Here is a 22,344-nt window from a genome sequence, read left to right on the forward strand (position 1 = left end):
CAGATATAAATAAGCAACATTTTCTTTCCACATCTGAATATAGTGTCTAAATGTGCAAGCCTTTACACTTATTGAAAGAATATATAAATAACTCTCCCTTCTTATCCTTGTTTATTTAAATCAGCCCTGATTGGTCATCTCCACTGAACTAACTGTACCAAGGGGCATGACCATATCCCTCCTTTTCACAACTAGGGTTGACTGAGGCAGGCACTATTCTGTTACTGCCCTCAGCCTCTGTAGCTCATCATGCTGACTGCTCAGATCTGTTCGGATTTTGTCAGCCCAGTTAGGCCATAGATCCTCCGGCATGATTTCTCAAATGCAGCCGTGCAGTGGTAACCCTGGACAATATACATGTCCTTCCTACTAGTAAGAACTTGATCAAACTGGAGTAGGCCTTCTTGACCATCAAGGAGATGGTATTCGATATCCACCTGCTTGACCAGACAGGGAAACCCTGGTGCCACAGTGGTTCAGTGCTATGGCTGCTAACCAAAAGGTCAGCAGTTCAAATCTACCAGGCGCTCCTTGTAAACCCTATGGGGCAGTTCTGCTCTGTCTATAGGGTCGATATGAGTCGATATCAACAGCCATGGCAACAGGTGGACAACGCATGACTCAACAGTTTCCCCATTGGTGCCTTCTAGCTGTGATGGGAGCATTCACAAGCTGGGCTGTGACAGTCTTTTGATCTTTGCCTTGGCCACTGGCTCATACCTTTTTTGAACTTGACAGGCCAAGCTGTGGTCTGGGGAAAAAGGTTTAGGTAATTCTACTTCTACATTTATTTGGATAATGTATGAATTTAAAAGATCCAAACGGCTGTGTATGTTGTTTTACAGCCTCTCTATGTCTCCATTTTCACCTTTAGAACTGGAGAACTCTATAGCCCTCTATTTAGAAGTAGGGACAATGGCAGGGGTAAGAAGCAAAGCAGGGAACATTTTTCTTTCGTATTTAAATATTTTTGCTATTAGGGCAACATAATACAAAGAAGTCAATTCGGGTTTCACTTGACATATTCTAAAATCACATTTTTTATAACCAGAGGAAATATATTTTATTTGAGTTCAATTTGTCAAATTACAAATATCTTTGTACAACTTATTCTGCAGTTTTAAATGTAAAACACAATGCATTTTATAAGCATCTCTCTGAATTTTACAGGTTGATGTCATTCTACCTTACAAAGTTTAAAAGAACATATTGCAGAAATTTGAAAAATGTACATTTACTTGAAAAGTTACTTTCATAAAGAGTTTTTTTTTCAACATTTTGTTGTGAAGTGGAAGAAATGGAAGTAAGACTTTAAAGCTAAAATACAACCGAACTATGTGTTTCGTTATTTTTTTAACTTAAAAATTTTTGTAATGCCTATGTCCTTAACATGTTGTATTGGATAAATATAACATAGACAGAAAAGCACGTATTGGTACATAAAAAATAACTACAGAATTGACCATGTATAATGAACATTTTGGTGTTTCCATGTGTTTACATCGTGTAACATATTCTTCAATTTGGATACATTCAAAAAATTGTTTTGCATTTGTAAACTTAACTAATGGTAAGTAATTACAGAGTTCACACATATTTGAGAAGAATATTACTATACATTTGAGGCCCTGACACTCTAAGGCTGAGCTCACAGTTTGTATCAATGACATTCAATATTTTATGGTATAGCTGTGCATATTATATTGCAATAATATTTTACTGGTGAAAAACCTAACAAGACAACATGTTAAGGAATACCAAATTTATACATATGTTTTGGAAGATGGTTACTGTGAAAGAGGAAGTCTGTGAAAATTTGACATACTGTAGTCAGCATGGAAACCCTGGTGCCATAGTGGTTAAGAGCTATGGCTGCTAACCAAAAGGCTGGCAGTTTGAATCCACCAGGTGCTCCTTGGAAACTATGGGGCAATTCTAATCTGTCCTCTAGGGTCACCTGTGAGTCGGAATCAACTTGACGGCAATGGATTTTCTTTCTTTTTGTGATCAGCATAACAAATAATGCCAGTGAAGCAGCTTTTCAGCTTTGATGCAGTAAAAACTTTCCTTTTGGAAAATGTGAGGTACTATTTAGCTATCTAGGATGTTGTTTGAATTAAGAGAATGATGCCTTATTGAAAATTAGACTATAAATTAGGCTTTAGATGTTTTCTTTTACAGTAAGTTATTATAAGTTATATTCAGAGAACAAAGTACTTTTTATTGGAAATAAAAACACGTTTTTAACTTCTCAGATTCTTAACTTGAAAACTGCTAATGCTTTATAACCCTTCACACTTTGCGAATATCAATTTTCACCAAACATTTTGACATTTTAAGGTAATAAGGCTAAACCTAGACTACTGGATTGCTCTATATATTATCAGCTATGATAACACATACATTTGACACTTACATGTAATTCGTGTTTGGAAACTTGTTTTGGCTTCACAAACAAGAGAAATTACAACTACATATTAAAACAACAAAAAGATTTTTGTGTTTGATTATGAACTGCAAAAAATAACATGTTTCTTCTCCCTCCTTTCTCCTACTCCATTTCTTGAAATTATCCAGTGTTACTTGGTAAAAAATAGATTTATGGCAGTTTCATCGCAACAACACATGCACCAGCTCTTCCAATGTTAACAGGAACTTCCTACAACAAAAACAAAAATAAAAAAAGAAACAGTGTTTCAACTCTGCCTTTAGCATAATATAGATTCATAATATGGCTATTGTGCTCCACCTTTCACCTTGTATAAAGATAAGGGAAGCTGCAGCCCAAAAAAGAACACATTCTTTAGAATTAGGTAAACCTGAATTTGAGGACCAGGTGATCTTGGGGAAGTTTCACTTCTCTGATAATCACATTCCTCATTTGAAAAATTACAAATGATACTAATCATATGTCAAGTTTTTTATGAGGATTAAGCAAAATAATGAAAGAAAAGAATTGGCATACAGTATTTATAGTCCCATTACCTGTTATTTCTCTTTCTCTTTCCAAGGTTACACAATGAAACAGAGACAGCCAGGAATAGGATCCTGGTGTCCTGAAGCTCCTGGTCTACAATCTTCAGAAAAATAACTGACAATTTTATTCAAACACTTTGATTCTTGTTATTTGACCTAAACCCTTGTTTGCTAGAATTTATTTCTTCCATTTCTGTCTGGTTCTAAGCATTCATAAGTAGGGAGCTATCTACATGGCAGAATTTGAGGGTTTCTGAGAGTCCTAACGGATCTGATACATGGTAGAATTTGAGGGTTTCTGAGAGTCCTAATGGATCTGATTGTTAGAAAAGAGAAACACTCATTTTCAGATGTCATTACATTAACACCTATTGATTGAGAACAGCAGCCAACTGTAACCTGTAGAGTTCAGAGCTGTAGAAAGTCATTAAAAGGGAAGGTGAAGTTAGGCACCAAAACAAGAGGTTCTGCCTGTTTGCGGAGATGGTGAAGAGTTAATTAAACTTCATTTTTTAATCAACAAAATACCATTCAACATTTTGGACTAAAACTAGGGCCATCTCTGGTAAAACTGACAAAAGCATAAAGTTTGCTTTTAGCATGGCCAAGATGTCCTTTCAGTGCCCCTTCTGGTACCCTCTTCTTTTAGATGCCCAGCACTCTTGAGAGAGGCTAATTTTGGTCTCTTACTGTGCACTAAATTTCCTGAGTGACTGATGAAGTTAGTATTTGCAGTTTACACAGTCTCCTTATGGAGCGAATTGAATGAAGGCTTTTCTTCTAGGCATTGGCCAATAAGAAAGTGAGACATATTGCAGAAGAAGACATTGTTCTTTGGTTCTCAGGTTGTAATACATACATAGAATGTTGGGCAGGCTAAAGTTTTTAAATTACTGAACTTGAGTCCCTTCCTTTCTGTGAAGGGAAGCTTTCCATGAGGTGAAGAGAATGTTCTGTCTTCTTTCATGTAAGTGTTGATGGATCCTGGTAATGATCAACTAAGAATTCTCTATAACATCAATGAAACATGTTTTATATATATGTATATATATATAATATATATAAAACACATACATTTCCCTAGAAAAATCTGGCTAGGCCCTAGAAGAGAAAGAGAATGGAACTAATTCCAAAGATACATTTTAAAATCTTTACTAATTTGAATGCTTTTATAAGAGTACCTCTTTCCACTCATTTTTCTGTGCATCATATGACTCAACATTGTTCAAATAAGTACGTCCATTATATCCTCCAACTGCATACAGTCTGTCTCCAAGGGAGCAGACAGCAATAGCATCTCGAGGAATGCTCAGAGGCGCCACTGTGGACCATGAATCAGCTTTTGGATCATACCTTAAGAGATTTAGGAAGAAAATTGAGAGAGGTAAATACAATAGTGTTATAATTGAAAATAAAAGGCATTAATAAAATGTATATTTATTTCAAATAAGGAATTAAAACACATAAATATCAAGTGTAGGTTAGCTAATAAATGGTAAGGATATGTACACAGCAAAATTCTGTTCAGCCACCAGAGGTCACTCAAAGCATATCAAAAATGTATTTCCCGTCCAAAACATCTTGCTTTTCTTTAATCAGTACTCAGACTCTCTGAAGAAATTTCATATTGTCTGGTAGGATTCTAGCACCATGTGAAAAATGCCCCCTCTCTCAATTAGTAGGCTTGTTAGAGAGCTTTTGTTTTTGTCATATTCTTTGTTCATCAAAGTTATATATGAGAAGCTTGATCCTCATTACAGGAGGGCTGACATTTTAAGTAAACCTGAATATAATGGCCTTTTTATTTTTTGCTTTATTTTGGATAAAGAAGTGCCCTGTTTTTAACACAATTTGGAGTTTGAATGACCACAGTTTTATCCTGTCTTTTTCCCTTGTGAGAGTTCTCTTTATATTTATAGGGGCCTAGGATTTTTCCCCCCTTTTTAATCTTAACTCCTTATAGCCAAATCTTTTCAGTAAAAAAAAAAGCAGAATTAAAGAGAATTCAGTCACTAATATTCGTTAAAATCATCTCCAGAAATTGTTTCCTAAAGCTTGAAGCCTATTTTTAAACTAAGACATAATACTAAAATCTAAAAAGGGTGAGCAATAAAAGAAAATTCATATAATTAATTCATGTAATTATGCATTATATGCAGAAGCATTCCAGATATATATTGAGTAGCAAGTAGCTAATACTATTAAAATTAAAATATATATTACGAATCAGAATATCCCTTGTTAAAAACCAAGTATTAGCTTTAATTATCACTTATGACTCAGTGGTATGCTTCTCAGAAGAAAAATAATAACACTTATGTTCCTTCCTTTAGTCTCTTCTTCCTCTATTCTATCCTATATATCATCATAAGATACACTGCTTCTAAATTGCTTTTTTCATAATATTCTAATTCCCCCAAATTTATTTATCTCTGTACCTACAAGATAAAATATAAAATCTTCTACTTTTGCATTTCGGCTCATCAAACAATCTTGTTCTCATTTGTGTTTTCAACTGCCCTGCCAAACTACAATTCAACTGAAAGTCTCTGTTCTTATCTACAAATTTTTTTCCTTCTTTACCTTCATGATTTTGGTTGTGCTTTTTCCTAGGCCTGACATTTTCTCCTTTATATTTTATGCCTAAAAGTACAAATTCTACCTATTCCAAGAATTTCCCTTGAGAGTAGCAGTCATAATCATCTTTCTTTTCTGAATTCCCATAACCTTACTGACTGTAAATGTCACTTAGTCTTACACTGATATTTATTTCCTGTGAATACATATAAATTTTTTTTCTATCTTGAAATGGAATATGAAGGTTATAACTACATAAATACATGACAAACTTAACAACTGACTTCTTTTAACAAACATATCACAATTTATTCATCCAAAGGAATGTCTTCCATTCCAAGATGTTACCTTGGGAAACTAATACTTATTCCAATATAGACATTTGTTGAAACGTTATTAAAATCTCTTTGGACATTCTTTCTGTATATTTTGCAGTGCTAAGTCTTCATCTTTTTGAGGATTGATTTGACTTTAGAAACAGTAATGCTATTTTTGGTGAACAGGATGAGTGATATAGGTTGGAATAACATTTTCTTATTCTTATATCCCATTTCGTTTTACTATTTTATAGTGTGGCTATAAAGCATTAAGATATATTATTTTTATATATTTCTTGTGCTGGATCTGAAATACCTAAAGAGGATTTTTCCAAAATATACTGAACCAGGAGTAAGCATGCAATTTTATAAAGGATTAATCCTTCGAAAGGATTAACCCTTATATGGAAGACTACATTCCAGTAGTTTAAAAACTCTTTTCTGAAAAAATAAAACATACACACATAAATAGACATATTTTACCGTTCCACACAGTCAGAAAGCCTGGAGCAATGATTAGAAGCAGGGACATCATGACCCCCTACAACATATAAAAATCCATTGTACGCTGCAACCCCCACGCCTCCACGCCTTTTGGACATTGGGGCACACAGACTCCATTTATTAGTGTGAGGATCAAAGCACTCCATCGATTTGAGGCAGGAGCTTCCATCACGTCCACCAATAGCATATAACCTAGAGGACAGAAAAATATATATATATATATATATAGGATAAATAAATACATATATAGGAGTCCTGGTGGTGCAGTGGTTAGCTTGGCCGTTAACCAAGAGGTCAGCAGTTCAAATCTACCAGCTGCTCCTTTGAAACCCTATATAGGGAAGTTCTACTCTGTCCTACAAGGTCACAATGAGTGGGAATTGATTTGATGGCAAGAGGTCAATGGTATATATATATACACACACACATATACATATATACACACATATATATGCATCCATTAATAATTGGAACGTGGAACATATGAAGTATGAATCTAGGAAAATTGGAAGTTGTCAAAAATGAAAAAGAACGCTTGAGATTGATATCCTATTAGTGAGCTGAAATGGAGTGGTATTGGTCATTTTGAATCGAACAATCATATGGTCTACTATGCCAGGAATGACAAATTGAAAAGGAATGGCATCGCAGTAATTGTTGAAAACAACATGTCAAGATCTATCCTGAAGTACAACATGTTAGTGATAGGATAGTATCCATACGCCTAAAAGGAAGACCAGTTAATAAAAATATTTTTCAAATTTATGCACCAACCACTAATGCCAAAGATGAAGATACTGAAGATTTTTACCAACTTCTGCAGTCTGAAATTGATCAAACATGCAATCAAGATGTGTTGATAATTACTGGTGATTGGAATACAAAAGTTGGAAACAAAGAAGGATCCGTAGTCAGAAAATATGGCCTTGGTGATAGAAACAATGCTGGAGATTGAATAATAGAATTTTGCAAGACCAATGACTGATTCATTGGAAATACCTTTTTCCAACAACATAATGGTGACTATACACACAGACCTTGCCAGATGGAATACACAGGAATCAAATCAACTATATCAATCGACATATTACATTGGGCAAATCTCCTGCAAAGGAACTCTTTAAAGTGTTAGGAAGCAAAGATGTCACTTTAAGGACTAAAGTACAAAGCCATGGCATTTTCAACCGCCTTAATGCATGTGTGGAAACCCTGGTGGCGTAGTGGTTAAGAGCTATGGTTACTAACCAAAAGGTCAGCAATTCGAATCCACCAGGCACTCCTTGGAAACTCTATGGGGCAGTTCTACTCTGTCCTATACTGTCGCTATGTCGAGATTGACTCGATGGGTTTGGTTTTGGGATTTTTTCATATGCACGTGGAAGTTGGACAATGAATAAGGAAGAACAAAGAATAGATGCCTTTGAATTATGGACTGCCAGAAGAACGAATAAATCTGTCTTGGAAGAAGTACAGCCAGAATGCTCCTTTGAAGAGAGGATGGCGAGACTTTGGCTCATGTACTTTGGAACTATTATCAGGAGGGACCACTCCCTAGAGAAAGACATCATGCTTGCTAAAGTAGAGGGTCAGCGAAGAATGAGAATGGCACAGTGGCTGCAACAATGGGATCAAACATAGCAAGGACTGTGAGGATGGCCCAGGACTGGGCAGTGCTTCATTCTGTTGTACATAAGGTCGCTATGAGTTGGAATTGACTTGGTACCTAACAACAACATATATACACACACACAGTAAAAACATTTCCAATTTGTACACAGGATGAAAGTGAGAGAGCCATGCACAAATGACTCCAACTTTCTAACTATATATTCTATACACTCACTATTTTGTAGCAGTCAGACTGTTTGTGAATGGATAGTTACCTCAGGGCAACTGTTAAGGTCTCCCCTACTCCTCAAACTTCCCCTCATCATTTTTTGTCAAAGTAACTTTGATCCCATGAGAAATTAATTACAGGGAAAGGAGAAAGACATCAAAGGCGTTGGTAGGATGGTTCCAAAGACCAACTTTACCATTCTTACAATTTTAGCTAGGACCACTTGCCTAGTCTTAGGGTCCCTGTTGTTTTTATGAAATACTTTATTTAGCAAAAAATGTTTATCACTAAGAAGATATTAATATACTAATAAATAAATAGGAGAGAACCTAGAAAACAGATTTTTCCTAAGAAGAAATATTGGCTAAAGCACTTCTCCCATAAACTTTAAAATGCGTATTCTTTTGATGAGCAGAACTTTTAATTTAAATTTAATCCTGGATTAATAAATACTAAACTACATGTCTATAACTGGCCTTCACACTGAGTTGTGAACAAGAGCAACTCAGCAAAACAAATTTAAATGAGTCAAATTTGATGATTTCAACATGTTCAGTAAGGTACTGAACCACCTGACACCCTCAGGTCAGGCGAGTGATTGTCAGATTTAGAAGTACTTTAAGCTCTAAGACACTGTAAGACCAGGTCTTCTCTTAACATTTCCTATTTCTTCCTTGACAAGGTGCTAAAAACTGTGTTGACATCTGTACTGAGCCCATTTACATGATGAGGTATTGGCTTTATATATAATCAGGACAGACACATAAGTTTGTCTCCTGCCACTGACCCATGATGATCTCTGAAATTCTCATCACTGAAGCCCTCCTATATGCTGGTCATTGTCTCCAAAGGTCTCCTGTCCGAATGCACATAATTTTCTGTGAGAAGTAACAATTCAAGCTTGTGGCATACTCTAACATCATCGGGTTTTAGTATATTAGCTTGCTCTCATAGGCAAGTAATCAGGAAGGGGGAAAGATTCAGCAAGGGCAGGTCTAGTTAGGATTTTGTATTTGGGAACCTTGAACACCCAAGAGAGGGAGTACTGAAGAATAGAATGACTAGTCCTAATACAAACACGCAAAGACCAAAATTTTGATAAGTCAAGAATAAGTTATAACATAACAAAGTAGTAGCTTCTTGAGGGTAAGAATGGAAGTGGTTTGCTCACAGAAGTGCTCCCCGGCTTTAGTGTGTACACAAGTCACTTGAGGATCTGGTCAAAATGAAGATTCTAATTCAGGAGGAACAGGGTGCCATTACGATTCTGCCTTTCTACATAGCTCTCAGGTGATGTCAATGCTGCTGGTCCCAGAGCCACACTTTGAGTAGAAACAGCCTATAAAATGTTTTATCAAATGTTTATTTTAGACAAGCATATTCCATCATAATGAGGGGAGGTTCCATGAAAAGCCTTTTATTACTGATAATTACAATGTCCTGGCCTTTATTGATTGATAGATCACATCACTGAAGTGCTGTACTACATACCCTGGGAGCAAAGAACACACACGCTCCTGTTTACTCACTTGTTATTTAATGCAGCTACACCAACTGTGCTTCTAGGAGTTGACATACTGGCCACATAATTCCACTGACGTCCCTCAGGATCCCATCTTTCTACAGTATTTAGATAACTCCATCCATCGTGACCACCAACAGCATACATTGGTCCTTCAAGTGTGGCTACTCCTAAAAGATGAAAACAGTATGAGGGTTAAACTAGGTATGCCACACAAAATGGATACTGTTTCATTTTGTAAGCTATTGACTGCTTGGAATTTGTTTCATTTCTTAAACAGTTCTGTGTACATATGAATAATTTACTGATCCTGATTTAAAGCTAAAATGGTCTTCTAACACTAGGGAACTTTTAGGCATGAATATAGTATCATGAAAGAGTATCACTATTGCAACCCTGAAGACAAAGGAGGTAGTGAAATGTACCTTCTCTAGAAATGTAATAGAAAAGGGGAGGCGATTTTTTTTTCTGGATGATTTTGATGCCATTTTTGGAAAGTAAGAAGTAAATGATATAATACTGAATCTTAGATAAATCTTAGAATTATAGGCTAACTATGGTAGGTCTTTCTCATCCCTGTTTTTTTAATATCCCAACAAAAAATCCAGTGCTGTCGAGTCGATTCCATATTTTTTTAATATAGGGATAAAGAAAAAGATTTCCTAGAAATACCTAACCAGACTGGGCTTTTTGGAGATTTAGTTAGAAGTTTGCTCTGTTAGATATTATGAATAGCTCCTTTCTAACTGGTTTTCATCAGATCTGGGAATCTGCATAATTGTTTTTTTCCCCCACCTTCTTCACCACTTCAATCAGCATCTCAGAGGTATATCCCCTCATCACCCCTCCTACTTAGCCGTAACAATTAAAAACAAAAACAAAAAAGTGCTCTGGTTTCCCCCTAATACATGCTTTCTAAGCCATGTCTAGGATTCAGGCTGACACAACGGAGCTGAATAATTATATATTGTATCATCTGACATGGACAATGTATCAGGCTACTTAGAGGCAAACAATACCAGTCCTGGCTCTGCCTCTTTTTGGCTGTATAAAAGGAAATTCTTAAAAAAAAGTCAATTCTTCTGTTTTTAATGAACTCCATGAAACTGAAAACTTACGGGGTCTAGCACAAATAAGAATGTACCTGCAAATATTCAGGAATATCAAAGTCTCCTACTTCTCTAGGAGGCCTCATTTCATCTTTCTAAAACTTCTTGGGGAGCTCTGGCTTAATTATAACATAGCTGCTCTCAACCAAAGCAGTTTTCCTAAATATCTCTGCTTTGGACCTGCATCCAAAGGCTTTTGCTAAAATGTAGACTTACTTCTTGTGGGAAGGGATAAGAGTCATCTAACTAGACCACAGTGCCTCACTATCATCAAGTGCTCTCTTCTCTAAGGTGAGCTTTAAAGAAAACCCCCTGATTGCAGTTCTATGATCCTTAATAATGCATCTCTTCTTAAACTTGCTAAAAAAAAAAAAAAAAAAACGCTCCTAAAACAAAAACCCTTTAAAATACTGGTAGAAGGGAGGCAGGACTTAACAAGTTTGCTTTCTGCAACATGAAGAAAGTTTCACAGCCTTTCATCATTTGTTTAAGGTTTTTAAGCATTTTGAAGACATTTTAACAAGGGTTTGGCTAAATCCCAACAGTAAGGATGTGGACTTAATTTTTTACAAAAACTCTACTAACTACACATTCTTTAGAAGCTATAAAACATTAAGCTCTTACCTAAGCCGTGTCTATGTGTTGACATGGGTGGCATTACTGACCAGACTTTGCCAACTGGATTAAAACATTCTACAGAATTCAACGTTTTTAAACCATCTCTTCCTCCCACAACATAGAGCTTATTATCAATAACTGCAACACCAAACTGAAGTCTACGGCCATTCATGGTGCCAATATGTAGCCAGCTGTTGGTCCTGAGGTCATATTTTTCAATTGTAGTGGTACCTGTTAAAGGGACATTGAACAATGGTAAAACCTGCTTCCTATTAAAATTCTGAATTGGCATAATTTGCATATTTATGTACCCACAACTTACAGCACAGCATCAGTGAGTCCAACTTAAACTAAAGTAGCCTAGATGATTCTCCAACCCCTGAGACAAGGCAAAGGGTAATGTTTCACCACTCCTGGATCCACACAGAAGAGCCAGAATAAAATAATTTATTTAATATATATGGTTTATACCTGCATAAAGCCTTCTTTGGCTAGACTATGCTACTGGTAGTACTAACGCACATTTTAAACAGCATATTTTACAACAACACAATATATTGGGATCTATTAAGAGCTGAGGATGCTAACCAAAAGGTTGGCAGTTCGAATCCACCAGCTCTTTGGAAACCATATGGAGAAGGTCTACTCCATCTAACAGGGTTGCTATGAATTGGAATTCACTCAACAGCAACAGGTTTTTTTTTTTTTGCTTTTATTACTGAATGTTTATACATCTATTACAGTTTTGTCTATGATAATTCAATGTGTTAATTTATGTCCCTTTATATTTTCCATTTTATTCTATTTGTGTGTGTGTGTGTGTGTGTGTGTGTGTGTGTGATTAAAAGACATATAACTAAAGGGCCAGAAGTGAAAATTCCTTTTAAAGGGTCTTTGGTGTTGCTTCACACAATGTTCCATGATGGTAGCACAAAGGATTATAATCATGAGTCTAGAATTCTGAGGCATTTCATCCTGTATACGTTACCAAGTGTTCACTTACTGCTTATTTACTGAAATACCAAGTTTACTGCCATAGGATATTGTCAGTACCACCATATTAAATTGTAAATTTTGTAGGCAATGCTTCTTACTAGTCATTCAAAACAGCTGTTGCTATTTTTTAGTAAAAGCTGATTTTGCACAGCAGGGAGACTTCTGAGCAATAACCAAGGTGGGAAATGAAAGAATTATTATTGACACTTTTTTTTATAGTGTACCTAAGACAGCTTGTGACAGGTTTAGGGAATGTCATTCAAACTGTACAAAGTCAACCATAAGATTAAGCAAAAACAAATTTCAGTTTTTCTGATCCTGGGAGATTTGTGGGAAAAACATAATCCATTAATTATGATAAAAATCCAGATAACATCTGAAGTATATCCATTGACAGTTATAAGGCCATGGTATAAAAAAAACAAAAAAAAATGGTATAGGATCATATCAACTCAAAATTTAAACTGAATGTATATTATATATTACATCTATAGCTGCTTCTGAAAGCTGTTCTAAGCATATTGTTTTAGTGGAAACAGTGTTTCTTTTCTCTAATTTTAAATCTTTGGGTAAGTAACGCACTATAAGTATTTATGTCTCATGATTTTGAACTTTCATAATGAAAACTCGTGAATATAGAGGTACTCATTTACTCTCTTTTTAATCTCTGCATCTTTCACTCATAATTTGAGTTAACATTGAATTCAGATGATCAGTGATGGCCGAAGGACAAATAATAGCACTTAATAGGGTATTTTTTTTACCCTAGATGATCAATAAATTATCTTCAGATGATAGTGTTAAAACTGAAATATCCATAAACAAACTCACTTCTACTTTTACTCTGTTTTCAACCAGTAACTTCTTTCTGAATGTGTTTGTTGTTTTTCATTTCCTCATTTCAATCTTCCCAAATCTGTCTTCCTATCTGCTTCTTCCTATTTTCACTTTTTACTTCTCTTTTCATTAGTGGGGTCTATCAAAGAACCAATTAAAATAGAAAATGAAGACTAGGCTGCACTAATTATTAAGATTATGAAGATATTAATAGTGAGATATTTAGGAAACTGTACAAAGCTATGTTAATCAGCTGTATATAGAAGATCTGCACTGAAAAATGTAGACATCTGATTTCTTCCAGGTTAATTTTTTTTCAGGCATTAGATTAAATATAGGAGATAAAATTGCCCCACGCCTCTTTATTGCAGCCACAAACACTTATGACTAAATAGTTTTATGTCTTGGGCTCTGAAAATTTCTTCAGGCTCTCTGCCCACCACCACTGCTCCAACTAATCAAAATGTAAATCTGCTAGCTGACTTACTGTGGCAGCCCTATTTTTGATGGGGAAAGACATAATATCGATTTTTGGTAGTTCTCTCTCTTTAGGACTCACTTTAAATTTTTTCTGTGTAAATCAACATTCCACTCTTACGTTGCAAGTGCTGTTTTCCAATTTATTTCTAACCCTCACTTATGATCTATTCAGTAGTGAACAGAATCAACCAAACTTTGTAGTATTACTTGGGAACATTATGGCTCCTGCATTTGGAAATTTATATGATTTAGTGATTTCTCCCATCTATTTTTTAAAAAAGGTCTAAAAGTGACTATATTAGCCTTTACCTTATCCCCTGTAATATTATCCCTTAGAACTCACTGTTTTTAATAAAATTACTAAAGACCTTATATGTACAAGACATCCAAAGTTTATCATTTGACCATATTTTATTTTGACACTGTAATCATACTTACAATTTCCTGACGGTTCCTTCAATGTACATGGTAGGAGTTGTAGTTAACCCCAGCCGTCTGTGTGATATCTACATTTAACAACTAATTCCAAGTTACTCATATGAGTCAAGAGAGGAAATTAAAGACTGAGGAAGTACTGTGCTTCCTAGCCAACAAAAGGTGAAAGTTCAGAAATTATCGTTAAACAAAAAGATAAGTGAAATGATATTCTAAAAAAAAAAAAAAAAAAAAGGCAAGTGTGTAGGAATTTTTTTATAGTTTTGTGAAAGAATATAAATTGGTACTTTTTTAAAGTAATACTGATTTATAGATAAATGCTACACCTATGCCTTTAGTGTTTTTGCTGTAATGTTTAGTTTTTTTTTCCTTTTCCTTCTTTCCTTTATTTTTGTTGTTGTTCCTAAGATTTCTTCATTAGATTTTAAAATCCTCAAATAGAGGGAGAAGTTTTATTGTTGTTGCTGTTTCTTCTAAAACAGTGGAAGTGCAGCAAAAAGAACAGAGAATTTGAGTAAGAATTCCAGATTCAGTCTTTCTAGATTTTTGCCCTCGAGATGGTTTTCTAACCTTCAGAGCCTTCGTTTACTCATCTGGAAAGTGGAGGTAATAGCATCTTTTAGCATTACTGTGAAAATTAGAAAATATGTTTGCAAAATGCCTATCCAGGAGCGGGTACTCAAAATGCTAGTTTTTACTATTCTAATAGTCTACAATGTCTCACAGAAACTGTATAGCGTCTCTAACACTAGATGCTCAAAGGATCTCAAAATGACGGTCTCACCCCCTTCCTTACCAAAATGTGGTAACAGACTCTAGTAATTACAGGTTTATATTATACTCATTTTTATGAAACTAATAAAGAGTTGTATATACTGATAACCACTTTTTAGTAACACATTCCTTTCTGTAACTATAACTTAAGCAAGAGGAGTCGAAAAAAATAACAGAAAAAAAAAAAAACACAAAAGCAAATAACAAAATTTCCTGTTCCTCAATTTGCAGTTTAGGCTTTTTAAAAACTATTAATTCAGAAACTAAAAATAACTACATTTGGATTTTTTACGTGTGTGTTGTTGTGTTAGTAGGTGTCAAATCGATTCCGACTCATGGAAACCCATGTGTGTCAGAATAGAACTGAACTACACAAGGTTCTCAAGGCTGTGAGCTTTTGGAAGCAAATCACCACGCCTGTCTCCCAAGAAGTCTCTGAGTTGGTTCAAACTGCCAGCCTTCAGGCTAGTAGTCCAGAGCTTAACCACTTACACTACCCAGGAAGCCTATTTTGTATTTAGTACCCTTTTTTTTTTTACCCTTTTAATTTAAATACCAGGAGTCCCTGGGTGTCTCAAACAGTTAAGTGACTGACTATTAACTGAAAGGTTAGCAGTTCAAACCCATCCAGAGATGCCTTGGAAGAAAGGCCTGGCAATCTGCTTCCAAAAGGTCACAGCCATGAAAACCCTATGGAGTCCAGTTCTACTCTGCAACACCTGGGGTTGCCATGAGTTGGAATCAACTTGAGGGCAGCTTTTTTTTTTTTTTAATTTAAATACCAAAAAAGAAACTTCCTAAAATTCTATTAATATTCATTCTAGTCAACAAAATGTAATAAAACAGAAAGTTGATAGGCTTAAATTAATTATAGCATCCCATATTATTTTCTAAAAAATGCTAATTCTGTGAAGTAATCCTACAGGTTTGCAAATAACTACATTCCCAAACTCTTGTTCTGTAGGTATATGATTAGTTGGCCTATTTCCTATGTACCTGATTTCCAGTTATACATATCAAATGAAGAATAGATTTTCAGTAGCACAAAACTTTGACCTTTACATCATTTTCTACAAGGTGTTAAATGAAATATCTATATAAGATATGCCAAACTTTAAGTTGGTGGATTTTATTTCCTATATAGCCAACTCTTGATTAAAAAAGTATTTTCTCATTTTTTTTTAGCAACATGGGTCCACAGACTGAGAAATCAGTGATCGAGAGGCAGGGCTACAGAAAACTGGATTCAAAGAGAGATCCAGGCTAACGATGATGGCTCCAGAAACTTTTCCCTATTCTCTCTGATGACATTCTTATTTAAAGTCATTATTTTGTTCCAAGTTTGAATTATGGATCTCAAGATCAACCCTTTAAGATTCTTTGTAATTGGCCTTTGAGCATCTAAGGAAACTGACAGCAAGATGCTGCAGGACATTTTACTGTTCCTGTCAAAAAACAAATTTGGAGTAATCCGTTCCTTCCATTTATAATAAACCTTTAGTAAGTTTTCTCTGAAAATATTTAATACTGCAAATCTAATAGCCAAAATAAAAAACTGCTTCCATAAAATAAAAGTGCTTGTTAAGAGTTTAGGCAACAATAATGAAAGGGTTAAATTCCATAATGTAAGAAATGAGGTCACAAAATTACAGAGTACCCTATTTGTGAAAATTAGTTTTAGATGCACTTATTTAAACATGCCTTTATTACACCCTCATAATTTGGAGAATGTTGTTAATTTTTTTTTCTTAATATACTTCCTTTTTCTGAAAGAAGACACTTTCTAAAATTAATTAATTTGTTCCTATTACCTTTCATAGCATCCATTCCTCCCACAGCATAGAGCGCCCCCACAGTTGATTTTCTAGGTTTGGTCCGAGGGCTTTGCATCATAGGTCTTCTTTCAGGTAAGAGATGATACTTCATAGCTTCCATCAGAAGCTTTTGACATTCAAGATCACCAGCAAACATGGAGCTGTTTTCAAGATCGGCCAGTAACTGCAAAATAATGATGCATGTCTACCAGTCCACCATTAGAAAGAACCTACATTTGTTTATATAGCTTTTAAGAAAACTGGAACTAATTCAAATGCAGAAGTTTTATTATTTAATATTTTAAATTACTTAGTAAGAGACCTTTATTTTCACTTCACATTTTTAAAGGGCTAAAAGCCTCATAGTCATAGTTAATGATGTGTGCAGATCTATTTTACTGATATATAATTTGTCTTTTGAATATGTACACATACAATCTGAAAGAATGAGGATGAAAAAGAACTCATGAAAAGTGTTACTGAAAGCGGTCAAAGAGAATGGCTAAGTCTGCATAAAGCGAGAATCTCCCAGTCTACTGCATGTAGCTATCCACCTTCTTTGTGAATTTTTTTCTTTGCAGTGGTCCAAACATGCCCAGTTAAAATAATATCACCCATAGGACTGCATCTTTTATCATTAAATTACGCATGTAGGGTATCCTGAAAGCAAGTGGTTTTTAATTGGGTTAAGGTACATGCACAAGTAACTAGCTAACACATGTGCAAAAACAGATGATCAATCAACTCATAGCGACTCCATCATTACCTGGCAGACGATAAAACCTTAACTGAATAGGATAAAAAGCTAGGTAAGGTATTTTTTCCTGAGAGGATTTGGAAGGAAGTCAGCGTTTCTTTCAGAATGTTTTTAAGGGTCAGATTAGATTGGTTTCTTAGATTTTTAGGTCCTCTGTATCACAGGACACAGGGGAGGTATAGCAAGTAGGTCAGTGGCATGGAGATGCTAATCAATCTGTAAAACTTACCTAAAGTTTCTTGCTCTGCACTAGTTAACCCCAACTTTGTTATCACCCCACCTGTAATCTACGGTGGATCACTGCTTTGACTTAGCTGATGAGACCCTAGGAATATCCTGAATGTATGTGCTGCTGGAAAAAGGTTTGAGAACCGGGCTATGTAATGTCCTTCCCCTCCCCTCCCACCCCCCGCCCCGGCCCCAAACGTTTTCTTCAGAGATTCATAACTATCTTCTACATATAGTTTAATTATAAAATATACTTTTACGGTCACTTTTGTATTTTATCAGAAAGTCTATATATTCTACATGCTATTCCCCACCACTACCATCTCCACGAAAGGTTCACACAGTCCACATTCTGAGCATAAGGCATACTCAGTAGTGGGATGTGAAGGCATCACTGGCTCTGTTTCTGCGCTGGATAAAGTAAGAGGAATTCAAACTAAGCACTTTGCTGAAGGAATGTCATACAGACTTAAGGTACTGTAAATTTAAGGATCTCTGATCCCTTAGGCCAATGCATCTCAAACTTTAGCATATATAAGAAACATGTGGATAACTCGTTAAAACACAGATTCATTGACCTAAGAAATCACATTTGTAACAAGCTCCCAGGTGATGGCGATGTTGCTGGTCCAGGGATATTCTGAATAGCTCTGCCTTAGAGAATCTGATAAGTGAATGATACAGATCTTCTCTCCAGAAGAGCACACATAAATGTACATACATACAAACATACAATTTTCTACAGATTCTGAAGCTCATCCATCAATTCCAGGTTTAGAACTGCAGATATAAAGTTACACATTCATGTTAACATTTTTCTTTTTGGTGCTACTACTGCCTTGACCTTTGGATCAATTTACTATACTCAGGATGACACTCAATGTTCTTTTGTTGCATATAGATTATTAACAGCAAATATTTAACTCCATCTGATTTAATTAACAGCTAAAATGAAAAATATGGGAAAAACTGTTAGCACATTAACAATCTATTTTTTCAATGTTAATTTTTAATTAGTAATGCTGTTGAAAAATCATTAATTTTAATGTCTATGAAACTACTGATCCATTAAGGTCAGACATGGCCCTTCTGTCCTGATGTGACAATGTCTGATGACTTTAGCTACATCATCATCATCATCCCGTTGCCGCAGAGTTGATTCCGACTCATAGTGACCCTATAGGACAGAGTAGAACTTCCCTGTAGAGTTTCCGAGGAGCATGTGGTAGATTTGAACTGCCAGCCTTTTGGTTAGCAGACATAGCTCTTAACCACTACGCCATGAGGGTTTCCCCTTTAGTAGCCACAGGCTCAGTAAATATAAAATGCGTATGTGCAACATATTTATATAGTAGTGGGACTATACTCCAGCTTTACGAACCTACACATACTATAAAATTCAGTATAAACCTGTTGCTGTTGAGTCGATTCTGACTCACAGTGACCCTACAGAACAGTGCAGAAGTGCCCCACAGGGTTTCCAAGGAGTGACTGGTGGATTCGAACTGCCAACCTTTTGATTAGCAGCCGAGTTCTTAACCACTGTACCACCACGGCTTCAAAACTGAGTATGAGGAGGGTCAATCATGAATTTTGTACATGAGTGTCTGTATATAATCATCTTTACCGTAATCCTCAGCATGAGCAATGAAGATGTCATTATAGTGATGCACTAGTGTATGTGAAATGATTATAGTATGCTACTTAGTAGGTATTATCCTGGAACTGACTCCTTCCTAGGGTCTCCTCTAGGAGGCTTACTGATTATGAGAGCCCACCTAGAAGGTGGGAAGGGGAAGAAAAAGGGTTAGTCATTTTTTCTGCTTGTTATAAAATGCTATTTGGTGAGAAAGGAAACAAACTAACACTAATGAGTATTCTGAAGTTTAGCAATTATATGTATTATTTTTTTTTTAATCCGCGTTTCCTCTTTCTCTGTTAATTACCACTAATTGAAAGCTGGATATATCCTTCTGGGAAACAAACCCTGTTTACTCCAATTACAACTAATCCTCTGAATAAAATAAGGATTTAGATTAGTGCCTAGTGGTAGTTTAGAACTATGATTTACTTTACCTGAGTAAATTTCCATACCTGTGGTGAAAGTAATGGCAGCCTGATGTAAGAAAGCAGCATCGCCAGGTCTTTTTGCCTAGCCTGCACATCATGTCCCACCCACTGCATTAGAGCATCGAAAATGGTTTCTTCATTGGGTACATTAATGTCATCACTGCACAGAAGCTTTGAAATTTCATTAGCTGGAAGCAGAAGGAATTCTTGGTTCTTTATTACCTCGATGAAGTGTTCCTAGAAAAGAAAGGTCTTCTACTGAGACTTGGTACTTCAGAAATGTCTTAACAAAATAAACTCATCAAAGTATTTTACTAGATAAACTTCAGAAAAGGCCAGAGAGGCAGATATATCCATTTATTACAAATAGATGCTATTGCTACCCGTAACAGCAGGAGGTGAGGAGCCCTCTGAAACTAAGTCAAATGAGTCCACTGGGAATTATTTATTGAACACAAAGAAAGCCCCTAACTGCTTCACATGAGGGGAGAAGCTTCAGCTTATTATAGCAGTGTTTTCCCTCCCTGCCATTGAATGTGACAACAACAGCTCATGATTCCAGTGCTGGCTAATGTTAACTTGGTCTTCAGCCAAAAACCCTCAGAGCAAGACTGAAAGTTTTCAAGGTAGAGGCTATTTTGAAGGCCTGGGAGTGTTAGCTAGGGCTGTGCATTCAAGGCAACAGACAGAACCCCTTCGAGATGAGAGTGGTGCTCATCTGGTTCCCAGATACCTAAATATTGGAAGAGATTAATGAAAAAATATTTCCTTTTTTGGAAAAACATGATCTATTGAGTGAGGAGGGCAAAGTATCCTTTTACAATGGATAAAAATCTACAGATTCAGTATAATATAAAAAGGACTCCTATGAAGTTTGTCTTTTTTGTTTGTTTTTGGGAGAGTGAGAAGCTGTCTTTCAACTTTTATATAGTATACCTCATATTTGGTCAATTACGAAATTTTAAGGAGCTCTGTTTTTTCTTCAAAACACTACTGTATTTCTCCATTTTATACATAGTATATATTCTTTCTTTGACAACACAATTACCTTTTTCAACATTTTTCATAGTGAGGACCTACACAATAAAATATACTTCTGAAATGGAAATAAACATATCTACGTGGCAACTTATGTTTGCACAATAAACATATTCTAGAAGCAGCTTAAGACAGCCTCTGAATAAATTGGGGGAGGTCTAGAGAAATCACATAACTCCTCACCTCTACTTTGAGATTAGTCATTATAGAACTGAATAATCCTAAAATAAAAATAATTTATATGATAATCATCAAGGCTGATTGACCTACCAGATCATCAGGAAGCTGTGATGACATAAGTTCCAAACCAACTTGCCTATTTAGGCAAAGAACATTCTCGTGACTAAGACAAGCAATCGGGAGAGAAATGTTCTTAATGTAGCAGGTGCCCCTGGTTGAAAACCTTCTCACTTGTAGCAAAAAATGATGACAGTACTACTACTAATATATTACACTTGTACAGCACTTCACACATTACAGAATTCTGTCACAAGTATTAAGCCATCACCACCTTTACCTTGTGAGGAGGTGGAATTATTATGATTATAAAACAGGCTATATGAATTGTCTAGTCTATTAGGTAGTAAGTGGCAATGTGTGAACTCAAACCTAAGTCTTCTGACATAATGTCTACTGAGATTTGTGCAATACTGCAACTGCCTCTCACAAATGACATAATTTTTAATGAAATTTATAGTTACTATTACTTGTATTATATGTAAACTCTGAAGCTGTGGTAATATTATGAAAAGTCCCATATCCAGATCACACATACTGTCCTTTCTATCCACTCCTCAATGAAAGAACAGAAAACAAAAAATAAAGTGAGAGAGAGAGAGAAAAGAAAGAAGGAAGAAAGAAAGAGACTGACTCAGTGTACAATACTCAAAGGCTAATGTGGATCAGAACATAGTCCATGAAATTGATTATGCATTTGAAAGAGTTAAGAAATGACTAAAAATATTTGATATTGTGGTCATATCTAGATATACCCAGAATTTACAGTGCTGATTGAGTTTGTTATGGTTGCAGAGTTGCCACCTGATGAGACCCACCAAAAAAACCCAGTGCCGTCGCTACCTGATGAGACTATTGAAAATTACTGGACAATGCAGTACATTACTTTAAATAAAAAATAAATTTATTGGCTCAAAGTACATGTGGCACTGCAGTATCCAGTACTGTAGATAAATAACTAGTTATGCTTAAAACTAATTTTAAATTGTTTTACTTTGGAATTATTTTGTTCCTAATTTCAAGGTAAACACTTTGTATACTTACTTCCAAGAATCTTCTTTTGTGCCGTGGGCTTGCTAATCATTTTTTAATTGACATTTGTATTGCTATCAATCTAATTAAACGAATATAGGCTACTTACTGAATGCTTCATTGATTCAGAAGATTTAAATTTACATGATTATAATTTAATACCTAAACGTGTTTAACATTATTCTT

At 35.5% G+C, this 22,344-nt stretch overlaps 1 protein-coding gene across 1 annotated transcript in view; it reads right to left on the reverse strand.

Annotated features, from left to right (window-relative positions):
* Positions 1 to 1,491: 1,491 nt before the first annotated feature.
* The window catches only part of KLHL4 (kelch like family member 4), a 132,552-nt gene continuing 111,699 nt past the window's right edge, over positions 1,492 to 22,344 (reverse strand). The window contains exons 5-11 of the mRNA XM_049872709.1: positions 19,876 to 20,088; positions 16,794 to 16,980; positions 11,467 to 11,691; positions 9,741 to 9,903; positions 6,354 to 6,566; positions 4,158 to 4,329; positions 1,492 to 2,659 (exon numbers count right to left, since the gene is read on the reverse strand). Coding sequence (XP_049728666.1) covers positions 2,600 to 2,659; positions 4,158 to 4,329; positions 6,354 to 6,566; positions 9,741 to 9,903; positions 11,467 to 11,691; positions 16,794 to 16,980; positions 19,876 to 20,088 — 1,233 coding nt within the window. The 3' untranslated portion in view covers positions 1,492 to 2,599. The remainder of the gene's footprint in view (positions 2,660 to 4,157; positions 4,330 to 6,353; positions 6,567 to 9,740; positions 9,904 to 11,466; positions 11,692 to 16,793; positions 16,981 to 19,875; positions 20,089 to 22,344) is intronic.

The sequence above is a fragment of the Elephas maximus genome, chromosome X (assembly GCF_024166365.1).
Source record: "Elephas maximus indicus isolate mEleMax1 chromosome X, mEleMax1 primary haplotype, whole genome shotgun sequence".
NCBI classification, from domain to species: Eukaryota; Metazoa; Chordata; class Mammalia; order Proboscidea; family Elephantidae; genus Elephas; species Elephas maximus.